Here is a 12804-nt window from a genome sequence, read left to right as displayed (position 1 = left end):
ACGTGATGTTGAGGTGTCAATTATTTGGCAACATCTCATATGTACTTCGGACTGCCTGAATTGGGCTGGAGTCAATGAGAAGGGTGAAAATGGGGACTTGAAATTACAGTGTGTTAAGCTGTTAATTTTGTACAGGAGGGAAACGACAGTTTAGTTGACCCAAGAGTACAAGGGTTAAAACAGTAATTTATCACTTTATCCAATGAATCGGTGCAAGGTTGTACAGTGATTGCTGAAATAAAAAAATCAGGAAATATCACAACTTCGAAGCTGCGATTTTATTCTCTTATTGTGATCAATTGATCCCATAATTTTATACCAATGGAGAACAATTCAATTGAACCATAGCCATCTTAACAACTAAACCACGGCAGGTCCATAACTTTCTCACATTGACAATGAATTTTACTTTCTTTTACTCTTCTCATCGCATTGGGAACTGCCTATATTACTCGAGATGGTCATGCGGTCTTATGGACAAGAACATTGCTGCATACTGCATTAGTCGGCGCTCCATATCTGTATTACCATTTACTGTTACTTGAATCACATGACTTGTAGTCCTCATCTTGTAACGACGCCAAGCAAATTGGATATTCACTGCTGCCCATGTTCGCCAATTCGATGAGTAATATCTGGCTGTTCTCCTAAGTTTTTCATTAGCAAACTTGTATCTGAAATGTTCAGTAACATATCTCAGATGGTTGGCATCTAGACCAAATGCTTCTGTTGCTTCAAGACAAACAAATGTGGCTGATGAGGCTGGGAGACGATCTGTAAATGGACGACGTAGGCACCATGAGAGCAGTTCATCCCCTAGAAAATTTCCAGGGCCTAGTGTGCACGTCGCTACCATTCCTTTGCTGAGCTTTTGTCCACTTTGTAGGCGACCACGCACGATGAATATCATACGTTGCACTGGGTCACCTTCTCTAATTATCTGATTGCACAGGAAAGCAGGAGTTTTTGTGTTTATAAACAGACACTAGATAAAAAAAATGATATCTGATTGCCAAGAATTTTACTAATTGATGTAATAGATTTCAAACACTAAGTAACTTCTATTGGAAAAATAATCTTGGGTGCACATACCTTTTCATCCTTAGAGAAGACTAAGGGCTTTACTCTGTCACATATGTTGTCCAAGATCAGATCATCCAGGTTGTGGAACAAAGGCACCTGATAAAAATATTACAGTTCATAAAAATTTGGTTAAGTTGAATTCTCTAGCAATATAGTATTCCTGATAAAGTGTATTTATCAGCTCATACAAAGGGATACACGCAAAACGCACAAGGAAGTAGGAAGGCTTGCTAACTGCTGAGTTGTTGATGCGTCATTGGAGTATAAAACAACCTAACTAATTGAGCAATATATGACGATAGTTATTTGTGTTACCTTCTTGATTAAATCCAAGCATAAATATCGCTTGATGTCCCTTCGTAGTCCCTCAGGTAAATCTTTGATTAGCTCCATCTCATCTTCTCCCCCCATTGATGCCCATTTTTGTCGTTCAAAATGGCGTACTCTATTTCTTAGGCGTGATGGCAATTGCCTCCGTTTCATCCACCATTCCATATCTCGGCACCTCAATTGCATTTTCCTCTTCTTCGCCATGACTGCATGCAAAAACACCTACAGCAGAAATAGAATCCCTATTAGCTAGTTCTTTTAGTGTAAGATCAATTCAAATAACACCTAATGAAAAGGAAATCTAACAGCTAAGAACATAATTTTACCTTAATATTTCCTATCAATTCAAATAACAGCTAATGAAAAGGAAATCTAACAACTAGCAGGTGCCGACTAGCAAAGTCGGTAAAACCTTTGGGTGATGATACCAGAGGTCTGGGGCTCAAACCCCGCCAGCATTAAAGAGTTACTGATCTCATTTAAAAACAGGCTTACCAATCAAAAAAAAAAATCTAACAGCTAAGAACATAATTTTACCTGAATATTTCCTATCAATAGAGTGAAGAGTAAGAGTCCACTGAGTACAATGATTATACTGAATATCACCTCTAACCAATGACTTGTAGGTTCGAGATCATTACCAAAAGTGCTGTGAGTGAAGAACAAGAACTAGAGAAGAATTAGTTTTGAAACGTAAAGAGCAAGAGCGTAGTTGTGCATAAGATCAGAGCATCAATATTTTGAATTACTGAAGCAGCATCACAAGAAATATTGAATTTGAATTAGTACTTTCACTGTCTAATGGATGTCTTAACTTTAAGTTAAGATATAACCAAGGATTTCTATTTGGAGATGGTCAAGCAATTCCTTCCTAGCACGGTAGACCAAAGGACATGATAGTTGGTTAAGGGAGTGGCCCTAGTTATATGAGCAATAGTTGATCCTTGGCATATTGATAACTTCAACCATAGACATTTTGGAAGAAATTATGGAATTCTATACCCTAAACTGATCCCAACTGAAGCCATTTTGTTCTTAGCTAAGTTCATTTTAGAGGCTCAGCACAAAAATATAACTGGAACAAGCTTAACCTATTGTACATTTGTACAGATAAAGACATTTTGGCAAGGCAGAATTTAGGTAGCACCAAAATTGGTATAGAGATCTCCCTAAGATCTCCTTGGAGAAAGTTCTTACTAGAATTTCCGCAAGTACAGTCTCATCCTAATTCCAACTCCGTGCCATTAGCAAACTAATCCATGCATGTCCTTGAGCCCACAATGTCAACCCAGTGGAAAAGTTATATATAAACCTAATCCGGAAATGTATAACTGGCAATTCATAAAGTTCTTCTGAGATGTGCATAAGAGTAGAACGGTAGAAGGAAGCTTACCTGAGAGTCATTAGACCCCAAAAAATAGGGTAGAGGATCTTAACAGATATGGAATTGCTAGAAACCACAGGGAGTGCCCACTGATAGATTCCATAACGAAAAGCTCCAGTCCCATTTAAACACACTGCAGAAACATTATAAGTTGTGGGAAATGTTGAATTGTTCCCACATGCGCTGTCCATCATATTTGGAAACCGATAACAGACCTCCTCAGAGCAAGACAAAGATAGGTTACAGTTAACACTTCTCTCACATTGTTGCCTAAGGCATGCAGAGACACGTTGAATTGCAAGGACATACCAACACCCCCCTGCTACATGAGAAGCAATGAAGTAGGCAATAAGATTGAGGCCAAACCCCCACCAAATGGTGCCAAATATGTAACCTGTGACCTTCTGCATTCTTCTCATTAGACAAATGCTGTGGTATACTTTGGGAAGGAATTGGAATAAGAATATAAGTAGAAGGATGGTCATTATCAGCTTAATCTTTTCTTCTCTAATCAATTTTGGCACAACCAACCAAAATACCGTCTGCAAGATAACATGGGAATGGAATTTGTTAATAAATTTGTACATACATACAAACCAAAAGAAAAGAAAAATAGACAGAATGATACGACTTTGTCCTGTGAATCTGCAGAACTACTATATTATTTGTTCCTTTCCATCTTAATATTTGATTTGAAGCAAGTTATAGACTTCAGTGGAAGGTAACAATTACAGAAGTGGTGGAAATGGTGGAAAATGAACATTGTTCGCCATTAAGGTATAGTCAATAGAGCAAAGTCATGACTGCTGGAACATTATATAAATGATCGACTCGGTGAATTGGCGGTCCAACACTCCAGCTACTTAAATTCTCATGGAGGTGTAACACTCAAAGTATGGTCCATTTATCTGTATCAACATTTTAGTTCTGTTTAAATCAAGTGCCATATATTACAAGCATAATACAGGAACAGAGAAACATTAATACGAGTTTTATCTGTCCTGCAGTCTGATTTATGTTGACTGTCAAGCTAAGTGTTATATATTGTTCCGGTTAATAATCCTCAGTTTAACATTATACTTCATAAACAGTCTCTTGGTAAACTAATTCTCTTTTCAATCTTTTTTGTTTTAAAGAAATCGTGGCCTAGCTCGAGCCTTCTAGGAGTCCTAGGTCCATCAAACTTATAAGATGGCAGTTTTGTGAAACACATATACCATATCACATTATCCTTTATCAAACATTTTTGTGTTTTTTTAAAAGAAGGACCATCCTAAACTAAGATCGATACATCCAAGACCTGCTAATTTCTGTCGGGTAAATGTCTAAATGACACAAAATCCAAACTTCATGGCACTTCGATTCAATGGTGGATTGGTCGAAACTTGAGATCAGGCCAGAGCCATGTCAAAACATTATGGATGTGTGTGGTCATCTATTTTTAACCTCTATAGAGTTCCTGTCATCAAGCATGTGAATCACTTCATCAAGCATGTGAATAACTTCTACAACTGAATCAATAGTACAAAAAGTTCTTGGGCCACATAGGTCCATTTGACAACGACCAAATTTATCTATAACTGTAAAACGGCTGAAACTACCCTCGGCAAGCCAGTACTCACAAATTAATCACGTTGTGCACAAGTATGAGACATCATATCAATTTACTGGCAATGCAATCTGACAGTGGATCCTATGTACTAGGACCACCTAATAAGTAATAATGCCTATAACAGTACGGCCAAAATCACTATCAGAGAATTTGTTCAGCACTACTTACTCTGTTATGAACTTAGTTTTACGGTTTTACCACAAGCTGATATGAGCTTAAGTACACATAATTTTCGTTGATAATAACAATTACTATGCCAAGCCTATCAGTTACTCCTCTATATTTACAACTTATGTGCCATGATATTTTTAATTATTTTGGTCGATTTCATTTGCACGTTTGGAACTTAAACAATCAAACACAACTAAAGTATACTCCAGCTGGAAATTCCAACTTGATCTCATACTCAAATTATGAAATGAACAATGAATATGAATGCTTATATACTTCAAATTTTCTACGTGCAACTAAAGTAACGATTTATGCAACGTAGGTGCAAATTTTCTAGTAAATAAAAACAAACCTGAGGCACAGGAAGGATAACAAAGGCGTCGAACCAGAAGCCTTTAAGCGAACGGAAGTAATGAGAAGCAATGGCACGTGCATCCCACACGAGTTTTCCACAACCAACGACAAGTGATTCTCTAGATACGTAAGCAAGCCGAAACTGCAACCATAAGTGAAACAAGTGTACCGCATCCACACCAGTGCGTAGCACAGTGACAATAGCAGCTAAACTACCATCCATAAACAAACAGGGTGCACCATTTTTTCCAATTGATAATGCATAGAAAAACAAAGGATCAATAGCTAATGCCATACCACGTAGCATAAGTGTTGCACGGTTCCAACGTTGCACGTTTTTGCTACGCGGGTCAAGAACGTTACCAAATGGTCCTTTTAATGATCGCCTATCATTTGAACGAGTGTTAGTTTTTTCGAGTCGGGTTTTGGGTCGGTTTTGTATTGGGATTAATGAAGATCCTGCTGATGCTTCCCACTCGGGTGGGTGAACCCGGTCACAACTCGTTGAGTGGAAAGCCGGGACGCCCACCTGAGTGCATGCATAGCATTCAATTGAACTAGAAATGGGATTGTTGTTGTTGTTGCTGTTTTCGTCTTCGTTGTTGCTGTTTGAGTTGGGTGTTCGAGTTCCGAATAGTCCATTATTCCACCTATGATCACAATATAAGAAGAAAATTAAATTTTAAAACTGTTTGAATATATTTCCTACGACAAAAATGGCATGCACAAATTAAAAGAAGAAATATATATTGAGAGGTTGTTTTAAGTAATTACCAAGGGAGTGACATGTGGAATTCCGGAAGTGAAGGCATGTTTGGAAGAATGGAACCATGGAAGTGACACAAGAAGAAGGAAGACGAGAAAGAGGTAAGTGTGTAGAGAAGACATATGGTATATATGTAGTGAAGTGTACGTGTGAGAGGGAGAAATGAATGAATGATTGGACAGGATCAGAGTTACAATAAAAGAGGATAGATTAGAGAGTTGTGAAAATTGTAGGAAGTGAAAGAGAGACAGAGGTGAAGTTTGTTTTAATTTGGAATGGAGTGAGTTTAATTTGCTGGTGAAAGTAACAGCTGCCATGGTGCACATGCAAGTTGATATACGTACATGTCGTGGTGTTTGTAACAAAGAAAAGATGGTTACGGAACGTGGCGAAATGGAGTTATCTCACCCCTAAAGCTCTAGCACACTAAGTGTCACTCTCATTTTTCATTCAAACTTTCATCCGTACTAGCAGAATTGGTACCTTCCAAGGTATATTTTGTAGTTAAGTTCATTATTACACAATGTTTTCTTGGTTTTTTTAGGTTGATTATCTAGGTAGAGGGATGAACTAGTCCATTGGATTGAAACTTCGCAAGTTCCGTCCACTCTATAACATGAGCGTTTAGAGTAAATAACCTTTAATTAAGGGTCCTACTTGTTGACATATATGAGCCTTTAATATATTAATAGAATTGACCATTCACATAAGTTCGAATTTATGAAAAAATTGACAATTTAACATGGTACCAAAGTCACTGGTTTCTGAAAGGTCTCGGATTCGACTCCTACTAGGTGAAGATGTGAGCGTGCATTTACATAAATTCAAACTTATAGAGAAATTGACAATTTAGACCCAAATTATGTTGGGCATACCTGATCCAACTCGGCCCAATTTTGGGTTTGTATTTATGTTGGGCACTACACAAGATTCATTACACCCCCACCAAAAAACGAAAAAAACCGAGAAACCGAATACAACCAGTTCAAGCCCAATACACCGAAATTGAAATATCGAGAAAACAGGTTTTAAGCAATACACCGAAATTAAAAGATCGAGAGAAAACTGGTTTTAAGCCGTCGTCTCCTTCAACCCAAATTCTCCAGTATTCTCACCAAGTTCTCCATCAAATTCTCTCCAACCAACATTCTCTCCAAGTATTTTCAACATTCTCACCAAGTTTCCTACTTTCCACCACTTCCTTGTCGCTTGTTTTGGGTGTTTGAAGTTGTGTATTTTTCTTGCTTCAAGTACGCATTCTCTCTTTAAATCTCGATAAAGTTGAAAGTTGTGCATTTGCTCGTTTCCTAACGATATTGATGTTGCTTTGATACGTAATGGTTTTGTGTTTCGATGTTTTGTAACACTGAGCTACATACTTGATATCCATTCATTGTCCTATTTTTGGTTTTGAGTTGATTAGTAGTTACTAGATTTCTTGTTGTCGCAGCAAATTGATTGTATCGTATCATTTTAAGTGTATCACTGGATTAATTGTACCAATTTTTTGGCGAAATGAAATTATTGATGCATTGTAGTTTTATAAAATTTTAAACAAATATAAATAGTCGAGTTTGATATTCATTGGTTTTTAAATTAGATTGTAGGACTCTCTCTAATTGAATATGTATGGTTTTCGTTTTGTCGATGATCTGAAAGCTTGTTTTCATATTATTAGATTGAAACTTTTAGTTACTAATACTTGTTATTTATTACTATTTTTTTTGTAACAATTTTTTGGCGAAATGAAATTATTGATGCATTGTAGTTTTATAAAATTTTAAACAAATATAAATAGTCGAGTTTGATATTCATTGGTTTTTAAATTAGATTGTACGACTCTCTCTAATTGATTATGTCTGGTTTTCGTTTTCGTTTTGTCGATGATCTAAAAGTTTGTTTTCATATTATTAGATTGAAACTTTTGGTTACTAATATAATACTTGTTATTTATTACTATTTTTTTTGTAGCAATGCCTCCTCGATCAAAGAATGTGAAGAATGTAACGAAAACCATCTATACGAGTGATAAGAAATTGCTTAGTGGCGGGAGTAGTAGTACGTTTGGGTCGCAGTGGCCCGCTTGAGAGAAAAAGAAGAAGGAGAATGTGTACCTTGGCATCCGTCCGTAGAGGGGATCGAAAAGCAAATGATGCCGATCCGAGTATTGTAGGTATAGGTGATTTAGAGTTAGCAGAGAAAAAAAGAAGAAAGGGGAAAGAGAAAAGACTCCTATTCGAGTATTGTAGATTTGGATGTAGATGAGGATGTGAATGTGGATGTGGATGTAAATATGGTTCTTGGGGAGAATATAGATGTAGGTGATGGTGGTGGTGGTGATGATGAGAAAGAAGATGGTGATAGTGAAGGCAAAGAGGAAGAGGATGATGGTGATGGCTGGTGATTGTGATGAGGATCGGATGAGGATGAGGAAGGGGAAGAGGTGGATGGTGAAGAAAAGGGTAACGACGATAATGTCAATGATGGGGAAGAGTTGGGTGACGAGGAGGATGACGATTCGGAAGAAGCGGTGGAGGAAATAGTGGAAGCACCGGTAAAAGTACGTCCAGTTGGAAATATTGTGAGAAAATCCAAGAAAGACAAAGAGTACCAACTAGCTATCCGTGGAGGCAAATTTGTTGTTTGGTTTTTGGATACGGACGCTAATGACACTCTAATGTCGGCGTGACATGAAAAGTTTGATGAGGGTTTTTTTCAACATTCACACGAAGTGTCAATGGAAATGGAAATGTCGCCGTGAGTTTTTTATTGGGTTCACTTTCGCGACTTTTTATGGGAAAATGAGTATTTTAATACTAAAAAATCTAAAATGGGACCCACTCAACCAAAATACACTATATTTTTAGGAAAAAGAATTTAAAAATAATTAATTACTAAAATGGATCCCACTAAGTTTGTCTCCCACCTAGAATTGGTCATTGTTTGCTGATGCTTGCCTCAAATCTAGCCTCAAAACATTTGATGCCTCCACTGCCTAGAGATGCTCTTAAGAGATACGACAATGTTGATCTCCAACTGGTCTATATGTCAGATTTTGCCTATTTATTTCCACAATTTGCTCTGTACTGTGACCACTACCTAAATGAACTTCCTCAGTAAAATCAAATCTTGAGGCGACAATGCATGTCCATTAAAGCTTTCAAAATCTATTTACACCTAACGATTCAAGATCATTGGCTGGATTTGAACATAAATCATTGGGCTCCAAGTACTCAAATGCATCAATCCATCAAGGTCACCTGAGAGAAGGACATACCTTATCATCTGGGTTCTTGGCAGTGGTAGAACTCTTAAACGTTTGCTTAATACACCTTTCCGACACTCAGGTCTAGAATTTAAGAAGCTATCGACAAAAATATGAAAAAATGATTTTTTTTTTTTTTTTGAAAAATCATCAACAAATCAACGTAACAATCTCCAAGTATAGGTGAATTATGAGGCAGGTACAACATAGGCCCCATGATGCTGTTGTCGTCTTGGTTACAAGCTCATGTGCCATGGCTAAATGAACCCCACAGTATTGTCAAAAGTGGCTAAGAGTTCATCTATATATGTGAATGTGAAAAGCCAACGCAATGGCAGCCTCATTTAGGCATTTAGGCTTGATAAGAGACAGAGTTTTGTGTATCTTATTGCACTTTGCGTTCCGTGATTAGCCTTCTTATTCAAAATGGTAGGTCAGAATGTTTTCATATGTAACCAACCTAGAAACGCCAATTCTACTACTTGATATTATTATATGCCCAATAATCAAGAAGGAACAAAGTATATACTTGAAATGGCCATGATGCATACCTTGCCTGCTTCTCTCTCATCTTCTTTCCACACAACATTTAATGGGCTTTTCTTTTTTTAGGTTTTTTTTCAGATTCCATTTACTTGATTACTTCATACAAGTATGCTAGTTTGTTTACTTCATATATGGTCCATAATCCATATCTCAGCCAGGATTATGGCCCCATTAATAACCCAGCAGGATTATAGCAGTGAATTATAAAAATCATATCTCAGCCAATTATATGCTGATAATTAAGCTGCTCTTGATTTGCTGATGCATGCACCAAGAGAAGAACTTTATTCCACTGAATCTTTAATTCTATAGCAAATCTCCAAAAACGCTAGAAAACACACCGGGGACGTACAAGGACCACTTGAGTCAAAGGTAACAAGCTAGGATAAAAGTTTACGCACTGAGGCACCTCTATTGATCGGCACCTCTAGAAAAGAAGTCGCACTCGTTGGGACGCGACACTCCATTTGTGGATTGAAAATGCCGTGTCCATGGCGTGTATCAGCCTACCCCAGCTCAAATAACCAAATAAAATTCTTCTGTTTGTAATCACATCCACACCATTTGTGTTCCTTTATATGTACATATATTGAAGCCATGTAATCACCTGTATATAAAGCCAAGATGTCTTTTTTCCTCACTACAAACACAGTCCTTGTCATGGATATATATTTGTTCGATTTAATCATTTATCTTGTCACCAAAGTTGAACATTGTAATATTAAAAAAAAAAAAGTTAAACATTGTAAAAAGCACTTATGTGATATCATAGTTATGCTCGATCATAGCCACTTTCGTTGAAAAAAATAAAGAACTATCAATTTCATTTCATTTTTGTGCATATATTGCCTATTTAGTCATCCTGGAAGGGGTTTATATCATTTACTGCCTTCTATGTATGCAAACTTGGTTTCAAGTTAATTTATGGTTTAGTCATCTCTGATAGTCTGATGTTGATGATATGGATGGCTGGATCCTTTTCTACAAGATATTTGGGTAGAGACATTGAATTGTGAATGTGCCGGACTTGGACCCACCAATTTGCTAATTTTCCATTAATGAGCTGGTCCATAAATCGCTCTAATTCTTGGCATCCTCTGAATCAGATGATCAGAGGATGTGTGTCATTTTTAAGTTCTAACAAACAACTTACTGCAGGGCTGACGTATTATTGCTGCCCAATAGGCAACAGGCCCAAAGTTGTTAATTTATTAGTCATCAATTTGAAGGAAGGCACAAACCATGTTAAATATTAATGCTAGACTTCTTAGTTGCATAAGAATATGCTGCAAATGGATTAAGGGCAGCTCTTCCCTTTTAATGTTTTTTCATTCAATCACATTCTAAAGTCTAAAGATTCAATTCAAATTGTGCCATTGCAAAGTCTCTGTATATAACTATATATGAGCCTCGCCGATGGAGAAAGAACGAGGAGTATATGTGGACCACATCTGATTTTAAACAAATCTCAGCCGGGGTTTCTGAATATGTTGCACTGACTTGTGCGCGGAACCATCACCATTTTCGCCTTCATATGGTTGTCTATTCATGCTTATCCACAATTCCACATACGAGTTCGTCTACCCCGATGATATTTTTATAGGGACGAGATCCGAGACCGTTGGATCACACAAAGGTCAAACAAAAAGAAAAAGAGAGAAATTTTTGTTTTTGATTTTCGGACCGTTGGATCACACATCTAACGGTCTCGGAATCCTCATCCCAATGAGGATATTCTTGAGGCAGGCCGGAACATTATTACACACGCTTGCTAGCGACTATAAACATTCAAATTTACGTGGTAAAAAAGATTGGGAAAAACTAAGCAGTAATAACAAAAGAAATAGGAATCTTATTTCCCCAATAATGTGAACCTTATGATTTCGATACCTTAAATTATTGAAAAATCCACAACATCTACATGACTACACTCATGTGGGCCTGTAGGCATGTCGTGGTCCTAACTCCTTATACTCTTTACTTGTCCTACTCGGTATTTTCTGGGAAAACTTGAACCATTCAGTGAGCAGTGATGTGAGTACCAGAAGGCAGAATCAAAATGGTTTTGAGTTTGCAAAAGTTTGTAAGCCAAGTAAAGTCATGTGCCTCCTACATAATATCCAAATCAAGTAACAGAAGTTGCAAAGATAACAAAGGAGGTTCATGCCTTCATGGTGTCATTGGACACTTGACGCGCGACAAGGGTCCACGCATATGTACAGACCTGTAATATATATACTACTGGCCGGAATGTATGGCAGTATGCCTTCATCATAGCTTATCATTTTATTCCACTCTATTAGAATTGAGTTTCATATAGGACCACATGCATTCTGGTATGCCTTGAGGCTTCACTAAGTATAACCTCAAAAGAATCTAAAGACTGGCTAGAAGCTAGCTGTCAACTTGGTTGTTTCAGTCTGCATGAACAAGTAACCGTCCTTTGCGAATAAAAGCTAGCTAGACTACATTATTATTTAATTTCTGAAGAACACAAATGTTTCCCCGTTTTCATTATATTTTAAATGCTAATAAAATCTACATTTGTTTACTAGTGCTACTGAAATGGAGATCAAATGATTCAAATCTCAACTAGGTAGAAATTAATATATAAATCTCCCAATTATTAATGTAACCAAATAAAATGATCCTCTTCATTGCTTCAAACTAATTAGGTCCACCTTAGTTAATCTTATAAAAAGAGTGGGCTTTCTGTTTGTACTAGCTGTCCATTTTCACAAACTGAAGAACAACATTCTAAAGCTTCCTATAATTAAACAATGACAAGGTTACTGATCGAAGAGATATATTTCAGTGGAAAATTCTCACAGTAATCAGTGGTATACTTAGAAGGCGATGTCCACCATGCATGCATCCTACATGATTATAAAGAAACAATAAGTCGATGAAAAGATCATAACTTTGATGAGCCCCACATTACTGGCAAATCTCTTTCAAATGAAAATAACATGTTTTTGTCCCATATTTTATCATTCATAACCATAGGTCCCATATGATGATCCTTACGATTTGAACTCAGTTATATTTCTTTCATTAACTTCTATTATACTGCCCCAGACGTTGAATCCTGCTTCCGTCCCTGGTAACGAAGTTTTTTAAATGATTCTTATGTCTACTGCGTAATATGCTGTGATGCATATAAGCTTTTTCAATGATTCTAATGTACTTTGCATGGAGTGGAAAATGCAGTCAAAGTTTGTAGCAGAAATAAGGATTCCTTGATTAATGCAATCTGCATAGAAAGTTAGAAAAAAAATGTGAAAAATAAAAAG

General features: G+C 37.0%; 1 protein-coding gene and 1 long non-coding RNA gene across 2 annotated transcripts; one reads left to right on the top strand and one right to left on the bottom strand.

The window, feature by feature from the left end:
* Positions 1–246: 246 nt before the first annotated feature.
* Positions 247–5866, bottom strand: DND1 (Cyclic nucleotide-regulated ion channel family protein). Its single transcript, XM_086591862.1, has 7 exons — positions 5709–5866; positions 4933–5584; positions 2807–3339; positions 1951–2062; positions 1399–1635; positions 1093–1179; positions 247–940 (listed from the first exon to the last, which is right to left on the bottom strand). Exons 1-7 carry the CDS (start codon positions 5744–5746, stop codon positions 449–451), a joined length of 2151 nt encoding a protein of 716 aa, XP_086447988.1. The 5' UTR covers positions 5747–5866; the 3' UTR covers positions 247–448.
* An 890-nt stretch (positions 5867–6756) lies between these two features.
* Positions 6757–8277, top strand: LOC147522194 (uncharacterized). The gene is made up of 2 exons (XR_015195100.1): positions 6757–6950; positions 7672–8277. It is a non-coding gene; the product is annotated as an uncharacterized LOC147522194 (long non-coding RNA).
* Positions 8278–12804: the final 4527 nt, after the last annotated feature.

This window comes from Coptis chinensis, chromosome 1 (assembly GCF_015680905.1).
Source record: "Coptis chinensis isolate HL-2020 chromosome 1, ASM1568090v1, whole genome shotgun sequence".
NCBI classification, from domain to species: Eukaryota; Viridiplantae; Streptophyta; class Magnoliopsida; order Ranunculales; family Ranunculaceae; genus Coptis; species Coptis chinensis.
Note: the sequence above shows the minus strand (reverse complement) of the source record. Positions and strands in the feature narration are given on the sequence as shown.

Coding starts and splice junctions, on each gene's coding strand:
- DND1 (XM_086591862.1), bottom strand. CDS start 5,746: ATGCCTTCACTTCCGGAATTCCACATGTCACTCCCTTG. Junction 5,585..5,708: donor TTCCACATGTCACTCCCTTG/GTAATTACTTAA, acceptor TTGTGATCATAG/GTGGAATAATGGACTATTCG. Junction 2,063..2,806: donor TGGGGTCTAATGACTCTCAG/GTAAGCTTCCTT, acceptor CTTCACTCACAG/CACTTTTGGTAATGATCTCG.